Source organism: Oryx dammah, unplaced genomic scaffold (genome assembly GCF_014754425.2).
Source record: "Oryx dammah isolate SB20612 unplaced genomic scaffold, SCBI_Odam_1.1 HiC_scaffold_2, whole genome shotgun sequence".
Lineage (NCBI taxonomy): Eukaryota > Metazoa > Chordata > Mammalia > Artiodactyla > Bovidae > Oryx > Oryx dammah.
Genome location: NW_024070186.1, coordinates 10,961,192 through 10,985,857, shown reverse-complemented (window position 1 = coordinate 10,985,857; position 24,666 = coordinate 10,961,192). Strand labels below are relative to the sequence as shown.

Here is a 24,666-nt window from a genome sequence, read left to right as displayed (position 1 = left end):
CTATGGTCAGAACACAAACTCTAAGATTTCAATCTTTACAACTTATTTTATGGAACATCTATGGTCTGCCCTGGTTAACATTCCATATGACCTTAATAATAAGGTGTACTCTGCAGTTGTTTGGTATATTTTGGGTACTTTGATTGTTAGTTAAAACATGGGTGTGACAGTGTTGTTAGATCTTCTGTATCCTGTGTGTGTTTGTCCAGTTGTTCTTTCAGTTACTAAAGGACAGATGACACTTCATGTTACTTGGTGCTATTCTACACAAAATTTTTAGATCATGATTTCCAACTGTTGTTACCATATTGAGCCTTCATCTAGGGACCTTAGAAATTCACCTTGTAATTGTAGTACTTTTTGGTGGATTATCTTGGATTATCTGCTTACACAATCACGCCACCTGTGACTTCACTTCACTTCAATCATGCCACCTGTGAATAATGACAGTTTTACTTTTTCAGTTTAGTCTGCACATTCTTTGTCTTTCTCTAGCCTTCTTGCATTAAATAAGACTGCCAACTGAACAGACAAGGTGATAGAGGATAATCTTGTCTTGTGCCTGAATCCAGGAGGAAAGCATTCACTATTTTATTAAATATTATCACGTGTCCTTTCACAGACTAAGATATTTCTATTTCTAGTTTTGTGAGAGTTTGGTGGGTCTTGAATTTTATGAAATGTTTTTTTCTAGTACCTATGTAGTAATCATATGTTTTCCCCTCATAATCTGTAATGTGGAAAGAATATTGATTTTTAAATGTTAAACATTCTGTCATTTCTAGTATAAACCACACTCAGTCATGATAATTATTTTATATATTACTGGATTACTTTGGCTTATGTTCAGTTAAAGAAAGACACACAAGATAAAAGTTGTGAGTTTAAGCTTTAGTCAGGGTCTTGCTGAGCACTATAGCTTGGGAGACAGCCTCTTAGTGGCTCTGAGGAAACTGCTCCAAAGAGGTTAAGGGAGGAGCCAGTTTATATACAATTTTGGCCTGGGAATACGAGTCAAGAATTTATCTTGGTAAAACATTACTGTTAATCACAAAGAACAGATACCTCAAGTTTGTGATTTTAGTACTTTTCTATGTATGGGAGGATGCAGGGATCTGGGTCACTGAAATTCTTCCTGAGATATTCATCTAGCAGCCTGTGTATCCAAACCACAGACTGCTAAACCCTGAAATCTTCTCAGGGTGCACTATCCTTCAGCTGCTGTGGGCTATGCCTTAACTCCGTGGAACTGCGTGCTGAGTAAAGCTCTCTGTTACAGCCATTTTAACTTCTTTCTGCCTCAACCAGTATTTTATAGCAGGGCGATGCTGGCCTCATAAACCAGTTATGAAGTATTTCAGTTTTCTCTAGTTTTTGGAAGAATTTGTGTAACACTATTATTATTTTTCCTTATATGTTTGGAAGCATTTAATAGTGAAGCTGTCTGCTCCTGGAGTATTCGTTGTAAGATTTTAAATTTTGAAATCATTTCTTTTAGAAGATCTAGAACTATGCAGCTATCCTAACTATTCCTGTTCAGTTTTGGCAAGTCGTTCAAGGAATCTACTAATTTTTTTGGACAACTTTCATAATATCAGCTTATCTTTAAAAAAATCTATAGCGTCTGTACTTCCTTTTTCCTTCCTTATACTGCTAATTTGTGTTCCTGCTGTTTTTCAATGATGAAATACACAAATTTATTACCTTAACCATTTATAAGTCTACAGTTCAGTTCAGTTCACTCAGTCATGTCCAACTCTTTGCGACCCCATGAATCACAGCACGCCAGGCCTCCCTTTCCATCACCAAGTCGCGGAGTTCACTCAAACTCATGTCCATTGAGTTGGTGATGACATCCAGCCATCTCATCCTCTGTCGTCCTCTTCTCCTCCTGCCCCCAATCCCTCCTAGCATCAGTCTTTTCCAGTGAGTCAACTCTTCACATCAGGTGGCCAAAGTATTGGAGTTTCAGCTTTAGCATCAGTCCTTCCAATGAACACCCAGGACTGATCTCCTTTAGAATGGACTGGTTGGATCTCCTGCACACATAGACATCACTAGATGGTCAACATTGAAATCAGATTGATTATATTCTTTGCAGCCAAAGATGGAGAAGCTCTATACAGTCAGCAAAAACAAGACCTGGAGCTGACTGTGGCTCAGATCATGAACTCCTTATTGCCAAATTCAGACTTAAATTGAAGAAAGTAGGGAAAACCACTAGATCATTCAGGTATGACCTAAATCAAATCCCTTATGATTATACAGTGGAAGTGAGAAACAGATTTAAGGGACTAGATCTGATAGAGTACCTGATGAATTCCAGACGGAGGTTCGTGACATTGTACAGGAGACAGGAATCAAGACCATCCCCATGGAAAAGAAATCCAAAAAAACAAAATGGCTGTCTGGGGAGGCCTTACAAATAGCTGTGAAAAGAAGAGAAGAGAAAAGCAAAGGAGAAAAAGAAAGATATAAGCATCTGAATGCAGAGTTCCAAAGAATAGCAAGAAGAGATAAGAAAGCTTTCCTCAGCGATCCATGCAAAGAAATAGAGGAAAACAACAGAATGGGAAAGACTAGAGATCTCTTCAAGAAAATCAGAGATACCAAGGCAACACTTCACACAAAGATGGGCTCAATAAAGGACAGAAATGGTATGGACCTAACAGAAGCAGAAGATATTAAGAAGAGGTAGCAAGAATACATAGAAGAACTATACAAAAAAGATCTTCACGACCAAGATAATCACCATGGTGTGATCACTCACCTAGACCAGACATCCTGGAATGTGCAGTCAAGTGGCCTTAGAAAGCATCACTAGGAACAAAGCTAGTGGAGGTGATGGAATTCCAGTTGAGCTATTTCAAATCCTGAAAGATGATGCTGTGAAAGTGCTGCACTCAATATGTCAACAAATTTGGAAAACTCAGCAGTGGCCACAGGACTGGAAAAGGTCAGTTTTCATTCCAATCCCAAAGTCTACAGTCAGTGGTATTAAATAGCTTACAGTTCTGTGCAATTATCACCAGCATACATGCGCCGAAACTTCATCTGTGAATCTGACACCTACGCCCACTCACACCGTCTACTCCACCGCGACCCCCGCCGCCCTACTTTCTCTAGAATTTTGACCACCTCCTCCTACCTTTCTAGCTCCAGCCGCCCCCTGCCCTGTAAAGAATGACACAGGATTTACACTTCACAGTGTGGTTGCGAAGGTTACTGAATTATTACAAGAAAAGCACAGGAAAGCTTTCCCGGTCCTGCTCCGGCGGAAATCAGCCATTTCTGTCGCTCCCAGCCGGTTTCTGACCCCGGACCAGGACTCGCCCACCCCGCGCCGTCTGACTCCCCGCCCCATGGGACGCGAGCTCGAATACGAGCCGGCATCCGAGTGCAGATCCCGAGGTCGCGCGACAACCGAAGGCGGGACCTCAAGATGAGTTTGCGCAGGGAGCTCCACCTAGAGCTGAGTCTTCTCCACGATGCGCGCGAAGGCATGGCGCCTGCGCAGTTCAGGGCGTTGGCTCACTCTCCAGACAAGGGGGTGGGCGTGGACCGTGGCGCATGCTCGCCGAGCCGGTTCTAGGGCGGGGCCTTCTACGGCGGGGTGGGGGCGCAGTCTGTTCACAGAGCGCCTGCGCGGGCAGAGGGCGGTGGCTTGGGTTCTTGGTGGGTGCTGGCTTCCACTCCTTTCCGGAGGTGTGGACACCGACCTCAGCGGAGAAACGCGACTGAGGTAGGTTTCCCATGGGCAGCTCGGGCGACCGGACCGCGCGTAAAGCTGCAGATGCGAGGGGAGGGGGTGGTCCTCTCGCGAGGTGTGCGTCAGACGGCGCACCGAGTCCACGGTTCTCCTTGCCGGGGTCCCCGCGCCTTCCTGCTTCTGCTAGCCCCCGACTGCGGGCTCGGCGCCCCGCCCACAAGGCCACGCCCCCATTCGCGCCACGCCCACGACGCCGCACCCTTTGCCTTACTGCCCAGCTATTCCTCAACCACGCCCACAGTGCCCGCCCCTCCCACAGCCACGCCCGCTTCCCCGTCTGTCTCTGGCATCCGGGACCACCCTACCCGAGGGCAGGTCCCATTCTCTTCCCCAACTACCTGTTCCGCTCTTGCATCACGCCCCGTCCCTCCCTTCATCCTCCTTTCACCTATTTCTCTCTCCGGCCCACGGGCCACCTGCCCTTCAGGGCCCTCTCCTCCAACCGTGCCCCGCCCCTTAACCGAGCACCGCTCTATTATTCTGCCCCGCCCACCCTGGCCCCATCCATCAATACGGCCACGCCTCATCTTCCGGCCCCGCCCCATCCTGGCCTCAATTCAGTTTCCAGTGAAAATGCAATGTATGTGTATTAGTATTTGTAACTATAAACGTCTCAAAAACAAGTACTAGGTATTGACTGATAATGTGAAGCACTCATTTCAAACGAGGAATTGCTGCGTAATTCAAAAAACACATCCATCGCAGAGCACAATGTGAGTTACACTGTCATTGGAAGAATAAGATTGAAACTGAAAAGAAAAGTCTCTGGCAGGTGCAGACCTTGGTTCCTGTTAGTGGAAACACTTTAAAGCCCCAGATAGGAAGTTTTAATTGGAGTCACAGTTGTCAGGGTTCCAAGTTAAGGGTTGACATCAATTTATTGTTTTAAATTTGCCCAGTGATCTAACAGAAAGTAACAGGCTTTGGCCAATAAACAGTTAACACTTTGCAGGCTAGCGATGAAAATATACACTGTTTGGAGTTCATAAATTTTAAATGTTTTCAGTTGATTTTGTAACAGTTGTATTTATAAATTTCATTTCCGTTCATTCTTCACATTCTTTACATTTACTTCCATTTGGTAGAAGATCTTTTTCATGGACCTTAAAAGATAAGTGAACGTTATGATGCAACATAACAAGCATTTTCTCATTCTCTCTTTTTTAAAAAATAGAAATGAAGGGAAAATGAAACATTAAAGCAGCAGTTATGTACAGATCCCAAAGGAACCATGGCAACACCAGGTGACTGCCCCAGAAGTGAATTGCAGGTAATTTCGGTTCTGCTCTTCGAGAACTTGTATTTAAAGACTGGGACCATTACAGAGAGTGGAGCTCACTCAGTCACAAAGTGATGGTGATTTCCTTGGACCTTGGAAGGTGGCCACTAACCAGGGGCTGCTTAAACAGAGGACATGCACTGTGAGGTCACACAAGACATTCTGAATTGGGCATTGTAAACACCTCCCAGGAATCTAGGGTTCCATTTTTGGCACTTAAGCTGGTGAAGCAAGCACAGGTTTTCTTTTTAGTTGTTAAAAACATCCCAGACAGAATATGTTAGACACAGGTTGGATATTAGAAAAGATTTATATATTTATGCTTCTTTTCTGCTTGTAACACGTATCATTCAAGTTAACAGTAAAAAAAAAAAGTCACCTTAAATTTCAAGGAATGTTATGTAAAATTAAAAAACAGACTACTCTAATAAATAATGTTTTTTTAAAAACATTTTCATGTCTGTGATATCAATTTTGACATTTCTTTTTTTCTCTTTCATTCTAATTATTCTAAATTCATGTGGTTTTTATATATAGAAATTTTATTTGTAGTTGGATCATTTCACTTATCTGTTTTTTAAAATTATCATAAAATGTTTTAATTTTGTGGATGTCTTAATTTTCTTTTGAGAAATTAAAAAGTACTGGAACATTTATAGAATCAGTTCGGTTCAGTTCAGTCGCTCAGTTGTGTCCGACTCTTTGCAACCCCATGGACTGCAGCACACCAGGCCTCCCTGTGTATCACCAACTCCCAGTGTTTACTCAAACTCAAGTCCATTGACTTGGTGATGCCATCCAACCATCTAATCCTCTGTCATCCCCTTCTCCTCCTGCCTTCAGTCTTTCCCAGCATCAGAGTCTTTTCAAATGAGTCAGTTCTTCACATCAGGTGGCCAAAGTATTGGAGTTTCAGCTTCAACATCAGTCCTTCCAATGAATATTCAGGACTGATTTCCTTTAGGATAGACTGGTTGGATCTCCTTGCAATCCAAGGGACTCTTAAGAGTCTTCTTCAATACCACAGTTCAAAAGTATCAATTCTTCTGTGCTCAGCTTTCTTTATAGTCCAACTCTCACATCCATACATGACTACTGGAAAAACCATAGCCTTGACTAGAGGGAACTTTGTTGGCAAAGTAATGTCTCTATTTATTAATATGCTGTCTAGGATAGTCATAGCTTTTCTTTCAAGGAGTGTCTTTTAATTTCATGGCTGCAGTCACCATCTGCAGTGATTTTGGAGCCCCCCAAAATAAAGTCAGCCACTGTTTGCCCATCTATTTGCCATGAAGTGATGGGACCAGATGCCATGATCTTAGTTTTCTGAATATTGAGCTTTAAGCCAACTTTTTCACTCTCCTCTTTCACTTTCATCAAGACGCTCTTTAGTTCTTCTTTGCTTTCTGCCATAAGGGTTGATATCATCTGCACATCTGAGGTTATTGATATTTCTCACGGCAGTCTTGATTCCAGCTTGTGCTTCATCTAGCGTTTCTCATGCTATACTCTGCATATAAGTTAAATACACAAGGTGACAGTATTTATAGAATAATACTGCAAAAAATTACATATTACAGAGAAATGGAAACTTGCTAACATTTTGTCATATTCAGAATATAAGTATGTGTGTGTATATATATATATACATATATATATATATATGAATGAATGAAAAAACCATGAATAAAGTCTGTTCCCCAGTCCCATTCTTCTTCTTCTATCTCAAGGGCAAACACTGCTATGGATTATGAATTGATCTTTGTGTTTCTGGACTGTTTTTTAATACTTTTATGCCTTATGTAGGTATCTTTGAGCAATATATGATATTGTTTGTGTGTGCTTTTTAGAATTTACCTAAGTGGTGGAAATTTGAAATTTTCTGGGCTATCCAGAGTATGTTGCTTAATTTCCAGACATTTGGCCTTACATTGGGCTATTGTAAGACCCTGTTTGGCCTTGGATGTTGCATGTGCACTTTCAGAGACTAAGTTATTCTGCAGTTGTGGGGTGTGGTGTCCAGTGTTGTCACTGTCAGATGGGTCATTTTTTTTTTCCTACGTTTCTCACTTGTGTCCAACTCTTTGCGACCCCATGGGCTATGTAGTCCATGGAATTCTTCATACCAGAACCCTGGAATAGGTAACCTTTCCCTTCTAGAGATTGAACCCATGTCTCCCACATTGCAGGCAGATTCTTTACTAGCTGAGCCACAAGGGAAGCCCAAGAATACTAGAATGGGTAACCTATCCCTTCTCCAGCAGATCTTACCCACCCAGGAATCGAACAAGGGTCTCCTGCGTTGCAGGTGGATTCTTTACCAACCGAGCTATCAGGGTGTCATCACCGTCATATGGGTCCTTACTTAGTATTGCTCAAATTTCTGGATTCCGTCTGATGTTTTGTCCATTTGTTCTTTCAACTACTGAGAGAGATGAGTTTCAAAAATCTATGCTGTGATTGTGGATTTGTCTGTTTTTTCTTACTTCCATTTGGATCTAACACTTTTTGCTTCATATATTTTGAATCTCTGTTACTTGGTACATATGTTTAGGTTAGTATTTGTTTACTAGATTAGTTGACCCTTTTATTTTTATGAAGTCTCTCTTTTTACCTATTAATACTTCTTGCCTAGCATCTACTTTGTCTTATATTAATTTAGCTGTACCAGCTTTCTTACGGTTAGTGTTTGGATGGCACACAGACACATATATATTTATATTTTCAACTAGTATAACTCTATATTTTTAAAGTATTCCTCTTGTAAAGAGCCTGTAGTTGTGTCTTTTATTTTCCTCTTAGGTAATTTTTGCCATTTAATTAGAGTGTTCAGTCCGTTAACATTTAACATAATGAGTCTAACATCTTGCTATTTGTTTCCTTTTTGTCACAGTTCTTCCTTTTTACCTTTTTCCATTCTTGCCTTTTAGATTAATGAAATATTTTCTATAATTCCATGTTATCTCCTCGATTAACTTTTTAGCATTACCTTTTTATATCATTCTAGTGGTTACCCAAGAAATTATGTTGTGTATCCTTAACCTATCCCAGTCTTTTTTTTTTAACCTCTTCATAACTAAGATCATGGCATCTGGTCCCATCACTTCATGGGAAATAGATGGGGAAACAGGGGAAACAGTGTCAGACTTTATTTTTCTGGGCTCCAGAATCACTGCAAATGATGATTGCAGCCATGAAATTAAAAGACACTTACTCCTTGGAAGGAAAGTTATGACCAACCTAGATAGCATATTAAAAAGCAGAGATATTACTTTGCCAACAAAGGTCTGTGTAGTCAAGGCTATGGTTTTTCCAGTAGTCATGTATGGATGTCAGAGTTGAACTGTAAGAAAGCTGAGTGCTGAAGAATTGATGCTTTTGAACTGTGGTGTTGGAGAAGACTCTTGAGAGTCCCTTGGACTGCAAGGAGATCCAACCAGTCCATCCTAAAGGAGACCAGTCCTGGGTGTTCGTTGGAAGGACTGATGCTGAGGCTGAAACTCCAATACTTTGGCCACCTCATGTAAAGAGTTGACTCATTGGAAAAGACCCTGATGCTGGGAGGGATTGGGGGCAGGGGGAGAAGGGGATGACAGAGAATGAGATGGCTGAATGGCATCACCGACTTGATGGACATGAGTCTGAGTGAACTCCGGGAATTGGTGATGGACAGGGAGGCCTGGCGTGCTGCGATTCATGGGGTCGCAAAAAGCCAGACACGACTGAGCGACTGAACTGAACTGACAATGTAAGAATCCTCCAAATTAGTTCCATTTACCAGCCCCTGTTTTTGTGCTGTGTTGTAACATTTTACTTCTATATATGTTATAAACCCCACCATAAATTATTAGTTTCTCTGTACTATCAGAAGTCTTTTTTATAAAGTGTAAGTAAGAGTTTTTCCCCACATATTTACCCTTTCTGGAGTCTTTACACATAGCACTGTGCAGAAACTCAAGTCAGTCACTCCATGCACTGCTGGTGAAGTGCCTCACCCTTTATGGAAAGAACCTGATAAATGTTTGAATGAAAACTATGCCTATGTTTCATCCATGTCAGTCTATCCCGTAGAGATAAAATGTCATCGTGTCAGGATAAATGTGCGCAGATGTTTGTGGACATAGAGAAAGTCCATCAGTAAAGGACGACTAAAGACTCAGGCAGCATTCTGCTGTGTAATGTTAAGTAGCCACTGAACATTATAAGTTAGAGTTCTGTAGGTGGGGAGTTTTGCACAAGGTATTACGTGAGTGAAAAAAGAAAAAAAAATTAAAAAGTGGCTGTGCAATCTTTGACAGAAAGCTATGTCAATAGAAAAAATAAACTGGGTGTGTGTGTGTATGTATGTGTGCGGGCATAGGTGTGACATGAGCACGAAGAGGTGTGGGGACCTCCTGCTGCTCCATGTTCTACATAGACAGCAGGCAGCTGAGGATAGGGGGTGGTGGGGAGCCAGTGGCAGCGAGTGTGGAGCTGAATGGGGTGAGAGTGAGTGGAAAAGAATCGTGTAGAGAGATGAAGAGAGAGACAGAAACAGGCAGAGATGGAGAGAGAGGAAGGGAGAGGAAAGGCTGCCCCCATCACCTCCCTTTCTCCCTTGCTCTGAGCAGGAGGAGGAGGACCCTGCCACGCAGGCTGAGGAGGAGCACCTCCAGGGGGCTGTGCATCCAGAGGAGTTCGTGGCCATCGCAGACTATTCCGCCACCGACGAGACGCAGGTAGCCATGTGGGTTTATTCTTTGTGGGTTCAGCATGTTCAGTGGCAGGATAAGACGTCAAATTTGCAGAAGTCAGCAGATTTAAATAAAGAAGTACTCAGATACTTCACAGCAACAGAAGACCCACGAGTGACCCTTCCAGCCTAACAGATCCAGGTCCCAAGCCTGATGTGTAGGATCCTTGGGTGAGGAATGGGGTGGGGGAGGAGGTACCTGCTTCATCTCTGCTTTGAAACCCTTACTTGTAACTTATTTAGTTAAGGGAAATTGGGTGTAAAATAAAAACATCTACTTGAACGCAGCTTTCTTTACTTTGTAATAGTAATTAGCATAAGCCTCCAGCAACTGAATCAGCTACCATCTAGGTGAGTTACAGTAAAGGGGCTGTTAGAAATTCTAAGAAATTCAAGCTGTTCAAAAATGCTTGATCTTTCTTAAGGTCTGCTTTTGTTTCTTGTAGATTTCCAAAGAAATCTCAAAATCCTAGTGTGATTTTCATAGACTGTCAGTTGATGTCCTTCCCATTGACTCCTTACTGCAGTTGCTGTGATTTGGGACCAGTGATGGAGGTTTATCATTGAGCCACAATTGAAATACCAACCGCAGGTTTTTCTTTAGTTTTCATTTCTGTATATGTTTCTCTAGCTCAGCTTTTTGAGAGGAGAAAAGATCCTCATCCTGAGACAAACCACTGCGGACTGGTGGTGGGGTGAGCGTGCGGGCTGCTGTGGGTACATCCCGGCGAACCACCTGGGGAAGCAGCTGGAGGACTGGGACCCCGAGGATTCCTGGCAGGATGAGGAGTACTTCGGCAGCTATGGAACCCTGGTACTGCCTCCTGCCCACCCAGCCAGGCGGAGCCGCTTGCCACTCTGGTTTTAGGTTCTAACTTTAAAAATAATTTCCGGGCTTCAGCTCAACTGTTCAGAGTGGGGCCTGCAGATGTTTTCTTCAGCTCAGCTGCTCAGCTCTGCCATCCAAGTGCTGAAGCAGACTTAAAAATTTCAGTGAGCAGGTCTGTGTTCCAATAAAACATTATCTATAGACACTGAAATTTGTCTTCCATATGATTTCATGTGTCGTGTTTTGGGATTTTTAAAAACCATTTAAAAATGTAAAAGCCAATCCTGGTTTGCACGCCATGCAAAAGCAAGTGATGGCCTGGATTGGCTGTAATGTACCGATTCCTTGTTTAGAGATACTATCCAAGCTATGGAATTATAAACTTTCCTCAGTGTTTAAAAAAAAGTAGTAAATTTTACAGTAAAAATAAAATGTAAGAAGTTGTATAAATCAGTAGTAGTATTACCTATAAATAACTAGCTTATTAGTTTGGTTTTTTCCAATGTGAATAAAGACCCAAAGTCCTGTGGTCCAGACAACCCTGTTTATATTTTAGACTAAATAAAATAGATAGTTGAAGGATGAACGTTTCAAATATGGTAGATTCAGTTCTACCTAAGGTTATAAGGCAGTGTTAAAAGGTGTTGTTTGTGAATGTGTATAGAAGTGATGGATGTGGAGATCAAGGACTGGATTCCCCTTAGAATTTGGATGATGGTTATTGGTAAAGGGGGTCCGTGTTTGGTGAGGCCAGGTGGGAAGGCCTGGGGTGCTGGCAGGGTTCTGAGTGGGTGTGGGTACAAGAGTGTTTGCACTGTTAACTATGTTGGGTAAAATCTACAGGTGCTTTTTAGTGTACTTTTTTGTAGATATGTATTATGCATGTGTGTGTGCTCAGTGGTGTCCAAGTCTCTGTGACCCCATGGGCTGTAGCCCATCATGCTGCTTTGTCCATGGGATTTCACAGGCAAGAATACTGGAGTGGGTTGCCATTTCCCGCTCCAGCAGATCTTCATGACCCAGGGATCTTACTCTCATCTCTTGCGTCTCCTGCATTGGCAGACAGATTCTTTACCACTGAGCCACCTGGGAAGCCCCCATCATATTGGATCATTAAAAATGTTGAAGTAAATGGGAAACCACTGATGTGTGTACATGCTTGTTGTTCAGTCCCTCAGTCATGTTCACCTCTTTGTGACCCCCATGGACTGCAGCGTTCCAGGCCTCCCTGTCCCTCACCAGCTACTGGAGTTAGCCCAAGTTCACGTCCTATTGCTCAAATTCATGTCTAAATTCATACTATCCAACCATTTCATCCTCTGTCATCTCCTTCCGCTCCTGCCTTCAGTCTTTCCCAGCATCAGGGTCTTTTCTAACAAGTCAGCTCTTCGCATCAGGTGGCCAGAGTACTGGAGCTTCAGCATCAGTCCTTCCAATGAATATTCAGGATTGCTTTCCTGCAGGATTGACTGGTTTAATCTCCTTGCTGTCCAAGGGACTCTCAGGAGTCTTCTCCAGCACCATAGTTCAATAGTATCAGTTCTTTGGAGCTCAGCCTTTTTTATGGTCCAACTCTCACATCATACATGACTACATGGACCTTTGTTAGCAAAGTGATGTCTTTGCGTTTTAACATGCTGTCTAGGTTTGTCATCGCTTTCCTTAAAAGAAGGAAGCGTCTTCTCATTTCATGGTTGCTGTCACCATCCACACTGATTTTGGAGCCTAAGAGAAGAAAATCTGCCACTGTGTACATGTTTAGAGGTTTCCATCTAGTAAGAAAGAGTTAATGAGAAGCTGAGGTCTGTCTCGTCTGTGAGATTTCTCCCAACAGCAGTGTAGATACTTCTTTCAAGTCTAAGCTGCATCTGTTTTATTCTTTTAAATTTATGGAAAAGGAGTAGTCCCATACACTGCTATCGCCTTTCTCACATAGCTGTACTGCTTTGAAAGTCTGTTCTGTTCAGTAGCTCCAGTGTGTTGATTTTGAAAGGATTGTGTTTGCTTTTCATCATGCCAAGCGATGCTGTAGTGGATGTCCTCCTACGTGAATCCTGCTCCCTTTTGCTAGATTCCCACTGGGTGGGTTTGAGGGGGATGTGTGTATGAGTTTTTCTGGGGTGGATCAAGCCAAGCCACCTGCCTGGAAGGTGGGCTGAGTGTGCGCCTCCCAGCGGTGCAGAGGGTGCATTTGCTGCAGGTCTTCACAGGAAAAGCTGCCAGCTGAAAAAAGATTTCCCATGTTAAAGGCAAAAAAAACATGTATCTCGGTTTTGATTTACCTTTTTAGCATCTTCATGGCCTGATCTGTTTATTTTTTGAAACTAATTTTATTACTGTTTTGTTGTGCTCCTCCTTTGCCCCTGCCCCATTGGTTGGCATTTTAATGTGTTTTATGGAAAATGAATTTAGGGAGGAGTGACATCTTTGTGGTGATACGCCGACTCTCCTCATTTCTTAACCCTTGTGTTATGTCTCTTTTAAGTTTTGAGGTTTTGATCATACATGGTTGTGTACCTTTCTAGGTGAATCTGTAGATGTTGTATGATTGTAAATAGTTGGGAAAGTGTGCTGTTCATATCTGTTGGATTAAGTTAGCTGATACTGTTGTTCGCATCTGTGTCTAACGATTTTCTACTTGTCAGTTACTGAGAGAGGGGTATGGAAACCTCTGACTGTAATGGAGAATTTGTGTTCCTTGTTGCATTTCTCCTGGCTTTTGCTTTGTGCATTTTGAAGCTCTGTTGTGGCGGCACAGGAACCTTTAGATTTATTATGTTCTCTTGCTGCAGTGATTCTTGTGTTGATGCGGAGGCTCCCCACCACCCCCATCCTCAGCCGTCTGCTGTCCGTGTCATGACCTGATGCTGTTCGCTCTGAAGTGTATTGTATATGAGGTGAATGCAACCACACCTCTTCCCTGGGTTCCGTATCCTGGTTCTGACCTGCAGGCAGGACATCTGGGTCTCAACTTGGTCCACTTTGGTGGTCTCCCTCTGTCTGTCTGTCCCTGAGGAGCCATGGGCTCGCGAGGCCCACACAGGCTCCTGTTGGTGCTGACCTGGTCTGGGTTGCCAGGCCCCTGTCGCCACACCCCCACCCTCCAAGTGCTGCTCGGGCTGGGTCTCCTTGGCGGATGTATGGGGACAGTGCTGGGGGTGCCCCCTCTGTGGCTTCCTGAACTGTGTGGAGGAGCCCTGCTCTGCCTCCTTGGGGATGCATTCGATTCCCGTGGGGTGCTGTCACCTCCCGCAGCCTCTGCCGGTCTCGTCCATTCTCTCATGGCGGATCTTGGCCATGTTGTGTCAGGTCAGGAACGTGGCCGCTTCTCCCGTGTCCACCTCCGGGTCCACACCTGCTTCTTTGCTCACCTGACTCTTGGAGAGGTGCACTTCACTGCATGGGAAGGGTTCCAGAGGCTTCTACCTCATTCCTTCACTGTCTACTCTTATTTGTATCTGTTAGCATTTTTTTGGTCTTCTGGTTTTTGCACGTATTTTTAGGCGTGGGGTGGTATGGGGCTTTATGGGGGTCAGGTCAGGCTCTGATTGTCCAAAGTCAGAGCGTAGCGTAGCGCTAATGACAGGCAGTGATCCTTCCTTTACGTGTATTTCGTCTAGAAACTTCACTTGGAGATGTTGGCAGACCAGCCTCGAACAACTAAGTACCATAGCGTTATCCTGCAGAATAAAGAATCCCTGAAAGACAAAGTGATTCTGGACGTCGGCTGTGGGACTGGGATCATCAGCCTCTTCTGTGCACACTATGCTCAGCCCAGAGCCGTGAGTAGGGAGCTTCTGAGCAGGGTCTTGGTGATGCCCCACTGCTTAGTGAAAAGGGCAGCGTGTTTCTGAAGGCTGAGCCCTCCAGAGGCCATGCTGTGGGTTTGATGAGTCAGAACAGCACAGAGTGGAATAGGGCAGGACAGTGAGCTGAAACTGGTGGGATGTTTTTGTGAAACGTTTACTGCAGTTACGTTAGAAACACATGTATTCACGTGTCAGGGCTGGGCAGCTTGTGTAGACTGCTATCCTGGTGTCACCGTGTCCTCCTGCCCCAAATGTGACCCTGCCAGGGTCAGGGTGGACCACTCTCTGGGACTCCCGCTGGGCTCTGGTCCTCTGCCATGTAAGGCCCGTGTGAGCTGAGCAGAGGTGCCCCTCTCAGTGGCCCCGAGGTCGGTGGATGAGGCTCACAAGTGGAGCTGCAGCGCAGTGACTGCCTGAGTCCCGATCCTGCCAGAATCCAGACGTAGCATTTAGGACTTCTTAGATCCTCGATTGGTAACTAGCTGCTGGTGGCCTCAAAGTCTCATTGATGTCATTTGAGGGCCAGGAGCTCCTGTGTTGGTTACGGATTGTTGCTGTGAATATGGGAGCTAGGCTGCTGGGCCTGACCTGGGACCCCTGGGGTGGGTGGCCCCCATGGGTGCAGAGGCTCTGTCCACCTGCACACAGCCCTGTGCCTGCATTTTGGTGGAAGGTGGAGTCAGGGTGAGAGGCAGACCCTCCCGGGGCTCCATCAGGGGATCGGGGTGGCCATCCACTGGCCGCCATCCAGCACACTGCCTTCCTTTCTCTGATGCTAGTTCTGACTCTGCTGGTGACTTGGGCTCGGGGAGAGTGGACAGCTGGCCGTGGTGTGGGGCACACATGGATGGTGTTTCTGTCACGTGTAGGTGTTTGCGGTGGAGGCCAGTGAGATGGCCCAGCACACGGAGCAGCTGGTCGTGCAGAATGGCTTTGCTGATATCATCACCGTGTTTCAGCAGAAGGTTGAAGATGTGGTGCTTCCGGAGAAAGTGGACGTGCTGGTGTCTGAGTGGATGGGCACCTGCCTGCTGGTAAGGGGCTGTGGGGACTGTTGGGGTGGCTGCTTTGGGCTCTGGAATATTCGTACATCATGATTAATTTTGACTTTTTCCTAAGGTGACATGTCAGTGATTTCTTGTTTGAACATTGGCTCAATATCTTGAATTTTTAATGGATTAAAAAAATATCTTTATGGGAAATCTAAGTCAGAGTGAATGTATCTTTCTGGTGAGTGATTTACATAAATTTCTGTTCTCTTCGAGAACCTGTGAATATCCAGTGCGTGATGTTAGGCTGTGTGTTTCCGTGCTAGCAGAGCCTGTCTCCCCCCAGCCGATCTGCCTCCTCTCTGTAGCCCCCTGGTCTGCATTGGTGGCCAGCCTGAAGCCCAGGCTCTCCCAGGGTCCCTCCCCAGTCTCGCCTGGGTTGGGGTGGAGAGGTTGCTGGTTTGCCCACCCACCCTCCACAGTGGTTTCTGAGCTCCCGAGCTCTCTGTGCTCCAAGGGCAGGTGAAAGGTGAGTGGGAGCCGGTCCTGCAGGTCTGTGTCTCATCGGACCCTCAGCCCACCCTCTTTCTGGGACCTAAGATGTTACAGTGAAATGTGGTCTGAAGTTTAGTCTCAGTAAAAACCCAGAGAAGTGACGTATGGATGAAGGGCAGGGGGACACCACCAGGGTTTCCAGCAAGAAGTTTGTTTTAAGTAGTAAAGAACTAAGTTATATGAACAAGAATGTTGGTCCTCACTTCTTACAGATTGCAGAGATTTGGGAAAGTGACAGCAAATGACACTGAGCCTTAAGACTTCTGTCTGGATGATTTATCTCTTGTTGAAAATGGGGTATTGAAGTCCCCTACAATTATTGTATCGTGCCTATTTCTCTTTTCAGCTCTCTTAATATTTTCCATATGTATTTAGGTGTTTTGCCTTTTGATGTTTTAATTGAGCATTTTATATGACTCTGTTTTCTCTCCTTTCTTAGCATATCGGTTATACTTGTTCCGTTTTCCTTTTTTAATTGGTTGCCCTACAGTTTCCAAGGGCTTCCCTGGGGGCTCAGTGATAAGGAATCCACCTGCTGTTCAGGAGACCCAGGTTCAGTCCCTGGGGCGGGAAGATCTCCTGGAGAAGGAAATGGCAACCCACTCCAGTCTTGTGGCCTGGAAAATCGTATAGTCCATGGGGGACTGTAGAGAGTCGGTCATGACTGGGCACAGAGAACAACAGTTTCCATTATATACTTACAGCTGATTCACGTCTGTTTCATCCAACACTGTGGTGATTCATGGCTAGTGTGAGTTCTTTATGAAAACAAACTAATTCTGACTTCTCCTTCCAGTCCCTTGTATGAGCATTTTCATTCATTTTATTACACATAAGCATAAATACACATACATGGTCAGGTACTGTGTTGCTATTATTTTGGACACATTGTTAGATTTGTTGGATTAAATTGTTAGATTAATGAAGAATGGGAAAAACAGAAGTTCTAGTTTTACCTTCATTTATTTCTCTTTTAGTGCTTTCCTTTCTTTATGTAGATCTGCGTTTCTGATCTACAGGCAGACCTCAGAGATAGTGCAGGTTCATATACAGAGCACCATGACAAAGCACGTATTGCAATAAAGCAAGTCACACAAATACTTTGGTTTCCCAGTACATAGAAAGTTATGTTTACCCTATACTGTAGGGTGTGCAATAAGCGTTACATCTAAAATAACAATGTACACATATTAATTAAAATACACATTATTGCCTAAAAATGCTAACCATCATCTGAGCCTTCAGCGAGTTCTAATCCTTTTGCAGTAGTAACATCAAAGATCCTTGATCACAAGGACTTCCCTGACAGTCCAGTGGTTAAGGCACTGTGCTCCCCATGCAGGGGCCCAGGTTCAATCCCTGGTGAACTAAGATCCTACATGCAGCACAGGGTGGCTTAAAAAAAACCACACAACAGAAAACCAAGAAGTATATTAAATATGTCACTCCACTCTCTTCTTGCTTTCAGTGTTTCTGAGAAATCAGGTGAAATTTTATCTTTGTTCCTCAGTAGGTAGGTGTTTTTCCCCCAGCCTCTCTCAGGACTTTATCTTTTGAGTCTCTATAGTTTGAAGATGACATGCCTCTTCATACTCCCCCCGCCACCACCACACATTTATCCTGCCTGGTGTGCTCTTCACGCCTGGATCTGTGGGCTTGTGTTTGACATTGTTGTTCACTCGCTCAGTCGTGTCCAGCTCTTTGTGACCCCGTGGACTGCAGCATGCCAGGCTTCCCATCATGTCCATTGAGTCGGTGGTACCATCCAACCATCTCATCCTCTGTTGTCCCCTTCTCCTTCTGCCTTCAACCTTTCCCAGCATCAGGGTCTTTTCTAGTGAGTTGGCTCTTTACATCAGGTGGCCAGCATATTGGAGCTTCAGCTTCAGCATCAGTCCTTCCAAAGAATATTCAGGTTTGATTTCCTTGCTGTCCAAGGGACTCTCAAGAGTCTTCTCCAACACCACAGTTCAAAAGCATAAATTCTTTGGCACTCTGCCTTCTTTATAGTCCAGCTCTCACATTCATACATGACCACTGGAAAAACAATAGCTTTGACTGTTCAGACGTTTGTTGGCAAAGTAATGTCTCTGCTTTTTAATATGTTGTCTAGGTTGGTCATAGCTTATCTTCCAAGGAGCAAGCATCTTTTCATTTCATGGCTGCACTCACTGTCCACAGTGATTTTGGGGCCCAAGAAAATAAAGTCTGTCACTGTTTCCACTTTTTCCTCTTCTATTTGCTGTGAAGTGATCAGACGAGATGCCATGATCTTAGTTTTTTGACTGTTGAGTTTTAAGCCAGGTTTTTCACTCTCCTCTTTCACCCACATCAAGAGACTCTTTAGTTCTGCTTTGCTTTCTACCATTAGAGTGGTATCATCTGCATCTCTGAGGTTGTTGATATTTCTCCCAACAATCTTGATTCCAGCTTGTGAGTCATCCAGCCCAGCATTTTGCTTGATGTATTCTGCATATAAGTTAAGTAAACAGGGTGACATTTTGAACCAGTCAGTTGTCCTGCATAAGGTTCTAACCATGTAGGGAAAGAGCAAATTAGCCAAGATGGCGTGGTCAGGGTCTTGCATCCCACGTTTTGTAAATACATGGTTTTGTAACAGTGGCGATCACTTACAGCACTGTGCGTGCACATCATGTTGTACTTGCTTGGTCATGGACCACTTTTGTTCTGCAAACATATATAAGCCCCACCCGAGAAATCCCCCTTTGCCACTGCGCCTGCCATTAGAGAATAAACACATGTCTGCAGGCCCTACGGTGCCTCAGTTTTCTTCCAACCTCCCTGCCCGTGCCTTACCTACCCTGGGTTCAACAAACAGTGTGAACCATGTAAGACACCACTTAAGGTTCTAATACCGCAGTGGTTTTCTGTCCCCTCCTCCGGTGGACCATGTTTTGTCAGAACTTTCTGCTATGACCCATCCATCTTGAGTGGCCTTGCATGGCATGGCTCACAGCTTCATTGAGTTACACAGTCCCCTTCACCACGACAAGGCTGTGATCCGTGAACGGAGTTGACATTAATTTGGGGAAATTCTTAGTCATTTTTTCAACTCTCTCTTCTCTTCCCGCCTCTCATTCTTCTCTTGGTATTTTTGTTCTGTGTCTATTATACCTTTTGTGTTCTGTAGCCCTTCAGTGTGTTCTCTTTTTCAGTGTGTTCTCTTTTTCAGCCTGTTTTGTTTTGCTTTTCAGCTTTGGCAGTTTCTGTTTTCATTTCCTTGAGCTCAGGCTTGTTGCTCAGCTGAGGGTCCTTACTAAGGAGCCCATCAAAGGCATCCTCCACTTCTTTTACATTGTTTTGCTCTTGAGCATTTATTTTTGGTTCTTTCTAAGAATTTCCCTTTCTCTGTTTACATTGCCCATCTGTTTTGCATGCTGTCTGCTTTGTCCATTAGAGCCCATAGCATATTAATCATAGTTGTTAAGTTCCCAGCCTGATAATTACATTTGCCTACTGTGTCTTTCTTTGTGGCTCAGTGGTAAAGAATCTGCTTGCAATGCAGGAGACCCGGGTTGGGAAGATCCCCTGGAGAAGGGAATGACAACCCACTCCAGAATTCTTGCCTGGAGAATTCCATGGACAGAGGAGCCTGGAGGGCTGCAGTCCATGGGGTCAGTTCAGTTAAGTTCAGTTGCTCAGTCATGTCCGACTCTTTGCGACCCCAGGAATTGCAGCATGCCAGGCCTCCCTGTCCATCACCATCTCCCGGAGTTCACTCAGACTCACGTCCATCGAGTCCGTGATGCCATCCAGCCATCTCATCCTTGGTCGTCCCTTTCTTCTCCTGCCCCTAATCCCTCCCAGCATCAGAGTCTTTTCCAGTGAGTCAACACTTCGCATGAGGTGGCCAAAGTACTGGAGCTTCAGCTTTAGCATCATTCCTTCCAAAGAAATCCCAGGGTTGATCTCCTTTAGAATGGACTGGTTGGATCTCCTTGCAGTCCAGGGGACTCTCAAGAGTCTTTTCCAACACCACAGTTCAAAAGCATCACTTCTTCGGCTCTCACTCTTCTTCACAATCCAAATCTCAACATCCATACATGACCACAGGAAAAACCATAGCCTTGACTAGACGGACCTTAGTCGGCAAAGTAATGTCTCTGCTTTTGAATATACTATCTAGGTTGGTCATAACTTTTCTTCCAAGGAGTAAGCGTCTTTTAATTTCATGGCTGCAATCACCATCTGCAGTGATTTTGGAGCCCCCCAAAATAAAGTCTGACACTGTTTCCACTGTTTCCCCATCTATTTCCCATGAAGTGATGGGACCAGATGCCATGATCTTAGTTTTCTGAATGTTGAGGTTTAAGCCAACTTTTTCTCTCTCCTATTTCACTTTCATCAAGAGGCTTTTTAGCTCCTCTTCACTTTCTGCCATAAGGGTGGTGTCATCTGCATATCTGAAGTTATTGATATTTCTCCCGGCAATCTTGATTCCAGCTTGTGTTTCTTCCAGTCCAGCGTTTCTCATGATGTACTCTGCATAGAAGTTAAATAAGCAGGGTGACAATATACAGCCTTGACGTACTCCTTTTCCTATTTGGAACCAGTCTGTTGTTCCATGTCCAGTTCTAACTGTTGCTTCCTGACCTTCATACAGGTTTCTCAAGAGGCAGGTCAGGTGGTCTGGTATTCCCATCTCTTTCAGAATTTTCCACAGTTTATTGTGATCCACAATAAGTCAAAGGCTTTGGCATAGTCAAGAAAGCAGAAATAGATGTTTTTCTGGAACTCTCTTGCTTTTTCCATGATCCCGCGGATGTTTGCAATTGGATCTCTGGTTCCTCTGCCTTTTCTAAAACCAGCTTGAACATCAGGAAGTTCACGGTTCATGTACTGCTGAAGCCTGGCTTGGAGAATTTTGAGCATTACTTTACTAGCATGTGAGATGAGTGCAATTGTGCGGTAGTTTGGGCATTCTTTGGCATTGCCTTTCTTTGGGATTGGAATGAAAACTGACCTTTTCCAGTCCTGTGGCCACTGCTGAGTTTTCCAAACTTGCTGGCATATTGAGTGCAGCACTTTCACAGCATCATCTTTCAGGATTTGAAACAGCTCAACTGGAATTCCATCACCTCCACTAGCTTTGTTTGTAGTGATGCTTTCTAAGGCCCACGTGACTTCACATTCCAAGATGTCTGGCTCTAGATGAGTGATCACATCATCATGATTATCTGGGTCGTGAAGATCTTTTTTGTACAGTTCTTCCATGTATTCTTGCCACCTCTTCTTGATATCTTCTGCTTCTGTTAGGTCCATACCATTTCTGTCCTTTATCGAGCCCATCTTTGCATGAAATGTTCCCTTGGTACACAACTGAGCGACTACACTTTCATTGTGTCTGAATCTGGTTCTAAGGTTTGCTGTGGCTCTTGTACTGCTCATATGTCTTGTGTTTTTTTCCTGATAGCCAGGTGTGATGACTGGGTAAAGGGTCTGTGTAAATAGGCCTGTAGAGATGTGGTGGTGAGATATGGAGGGAGTTGCTCTGGGGTCTCAGTGTTGAGTGATCCTGGGCCTCTGGACTGTGAACCCCACAGGTGCTTCTCAAGTTTTCTTCCCTTTTAGGTGGGACAGGATCGCTGGAGGGTGCTCGAGTTGGATAGTATTTCCCCAGCTGGTTAGGCTCTGTTAAATAGTCTCTCCTGAGGGCAGACTGTTAAGAAGAACAGAATACTCTGGAGTATTTCCAGTGGTTTCTTTTGAGCTTGTGAGAAGCACTGGGACTTTTCTCTGGAATTTACTGTGGGGACTCTGTGATGGGGCCTGCCTGGAGTCTTGACCTCAGCTTGTCCACACTGAGCCCCAGCAGCCTGTCAGCCTCGGTTCAGCTTCTTCCCTGGCCCTGGTTCCAGGGATGTTTCTGCTCTGGTGAGTTGTGATTCCCTGTGCAGCTCTTCCTTGACTTACAGTGAGGCTGCATCCTGACAAACCCATCCTAAGGTGAAAATACCGAAATCCGAAATGCATGTAACACACCTCAGCTCTCGAATATCACAGCTGAGCCTCTTTGTCTTAGATGTGCTCAGAGCACTCCCACTTGGCTACAGTTGGGCAAAATCATAACCAAAGCCTGTTGAAAACGAGTGTTGAACGTCTCATGTAGTCGACTGAATACTGTCCTGAAAGGGAGAGGCTGTCAGTGTGTGGACTGTTCACCCTCATGATCGCATGGCTGATGGGGGCTTGGCCTGTGTGGCACGTGTGTGTTGCACTGTGTGTCACTAGCTGGGAAAAGATCAAAATTCGAAGCATAGTTTTTACTGAATACCTATTGCCCTGTCATGAAGCTGAACTACTGTAAGTCAGGGACCGTCTTACAGGCCTCTTGGTTTTTCCAATTTGAGGGTGGCCGTTTACTCTGTGACCTAATTTCTCTTAATGGACTTTAGAAGAGTTGTTGACTTTTCAGTTCAGCTTTTTACTTGTTAGGATAGAATGGCCACTTCCCCCAGAGCAGGAATGAAGTGGGAAGGGGTGCTCCTCTGTTCCTGCTCAACATTGTCCTGGGAAATCTAACCTTTGCAAGAGAGAAGGAATAAATGGGAGCTAAACAGAATGAAGGCACGGGAATAAACCCTGTTCTCAGACAATGTGATTATTTTTGTAGAAAATGCCAAGGAATCTCCAAAAACTTTCCTAGACTATTGGGCAAGTTTAAGACGACCATGGAGTACAAAGTCAGCATACAAAAGCCAGTCACGTTTTTATACACTAGCACTGTTCACAATTAGTTACAGTGGCTCCAGAATGATGACAGTTGGCAAAACATGTGCAAGTTCTGGATGCTGACTCCACGTGATGCTGACTGACATGCATTGTTCATGAGCTGGAGATGGTCTTGTAAGGATGCCCCTTCTCTCCAGGTTCATCTATAGATTTAATACAATTCCAATAAAAATTCAAGCAGGATTTTTTTGTAGATACAGATAAGCTTATTGTAAAATTTATGTGCAGTGTAAATAAACTAGCCCTGGAGAAGAAAATGGGAATCTACTCCAGTATTATTGCTGGAAAATTTCTTGGACAGATGAGCGTGGCAGGCTGTAGTCCATGGGATCACAAAAAGTCAGACATGACTGAGCACAGACAGGCTAGAATAGCTGATACAGTTTTTAAAAAATATTTATTTGGCTGTGCCGGATCTTAGTTGGGGATCTCTGTCATGGCATGTAGGATTTTATTTTCCTGACCAGGGATTGAACCTGGGCCCCCTGCATTAGGAACGCAGAGCCTTAGCCCCATAACCACCAGGAAAATGCCGCAGTTTTTGAAAGAAGAACAAAATAGGAAGAACTATACTACCTGACTTTAGTATAAAGCTGTGGTGGTCAAGACTGTGAACCTGGTGAAGTGATAGACATGTAAGTCAGTGGAACAGAATGGATAGTAGATTCCTACAGATGTGGTCAACTGATTCTTAACAGAGGAACAGAGTTAATTTAATGAAGAAAAGATAGTCTTTTCAACAAATTATGTTGGAAGAGTTGGCCATCCATAAACCAAAAAAAGCTTCAACTTTAAGCCTCATACCTCATCTTGAACAATGAACTCAAAATTGATTATATCTAATTGCTAAAATATAAAACTGTAAAACTTTTGGAAGAAATCATAGAAAATGTTTGTGATTAGTCAAAGGGTTTTTAGGTGTGACTCCAAAAGCACCTAAAGGAAAAGTTGATAAATTGGACTTCATCAAAATTAAAAAGTCTGCTCTGTAAAAGACAATGTTAAGAAAATGAATAAAGGCCAAGATTAGGAGAAAATATTTGCAACTCACATGTACAGTGTGTACCCTGAACATATGAAGAATCCTCAAAATTCAACACCCCCGAGGGGCTCTTGGGGTGCTGGCTGCTTTTGACATGAGGGTCATGTGACCTCCATGGCACTCCTGCTTTGCTGTTCCACATTTTTGATAAGTGACTTCAGTCAACTTAAAGCATGGTGAAGGTTCTGAGAATACCTCAGACCAGAGTGATACTGTTTGAGAGTTAAGACCCCAAAACACTTATGGTGACAGTTATCTCCTCGGTGGGCAGGGTGGGCGAGAGGGCAAGTTCCCTGACCGTTGGCCGTGCCCAGTTCTGAGGAGCAGTGTGGGTCAATGGCCTTAAGCCCAGGCTGTGACTGAATTCGGTGACCACTGTTGTGATGTTGTAAGAGAAGCCCTCTGGTGAGCTCCAGCTCGTCCTGTCCGTGACGGTCCCCGGGATATGAGTGCCGTGGCAGGTGTGGGGGGGTGGGAGCAGACACTGTCTCAGTCACTGTGTCTCCTGTGTGCCTCCCTCCGCGCAGTTTGAGTTCATGATCGAGTCCATCCTGTATGCCCGGGACGCCTGGCTGAAGGAGGACGGGGTCATCTGGCCGACCACAGCCGCCCTGCACCTGGTGCCCTGCTGCGCCGACAGGGACTACCGGAGCAAGGTGCTCTTCTGGGACAACGCCTATGAGTTCGACCTCAGCCCTCTCAAGTGAGTGTGGGGCTCCTGGCCTCCAGGGCATGAACCCTAAGCCAGACCCTAACCTCAGTGAGTGCCCTCAGGCGAGCGTGGGCTCCCGGCCTGTGGGACCGAACCCCAGGCCAGACCCTAACCTCAGTGAGTGCCCTCAGGTGAGCGTGGGCTCCTGGTCTGTGGGACCGAACCCCAGGCCAGACCCTAACCTTGGTGAGTGCCCT

At 44.6% G+C, this 24,666-nt stretch overlaps 1 protein-coding gene across 2 annotated transcripts in view; it reads left to right on the top strand.

Annotated features, from left to right (window-relative positions):
* The first annotated feature begins 3,583 nt into the window (after nt 1-3,583).
* PRMT2 (protein arginine methyltransferase 2) overlaps nt 3,584-24,666 on the top strand; it is a 26,202-nt gene continuing 5,119 nt past the window's right edge. Inside the window, exons 1-7 of one of the 2 annotated variants that reach the window (XM_040264461.1) lie at nt 3,584-3,742; nt 4,944-5,039; nt 9,659-9,766; nt 10,412-10,594; nt 14,230-14,391; nt 15,288-15,452; nt 24,285-24,460. In XM_040264461.1, coding sequence (XP_040120395.1) covers nt 5,001-5,039; nt 9,659-9,766; nt 10,412-10,594; nt 14,230-14,391; nt 15,288-15,452; nt 24,285-24,460 — 833 coding nt within the window. In that variant the 5' untranslated portion in view covers nt 3,584-3,742; nt 4,944-5,000. The remainder of the gene's footprint in view (nt 3,743-4,943; nt 5,040-9,658; nt 9,767-10,411; nt 10,595-14,229; nt 14,392-15,287; nt 15,453-24,284; nt 24,461-24,666) is intronic. The other variant, XM_040264469.1, reaches the window with a different exon arrangement.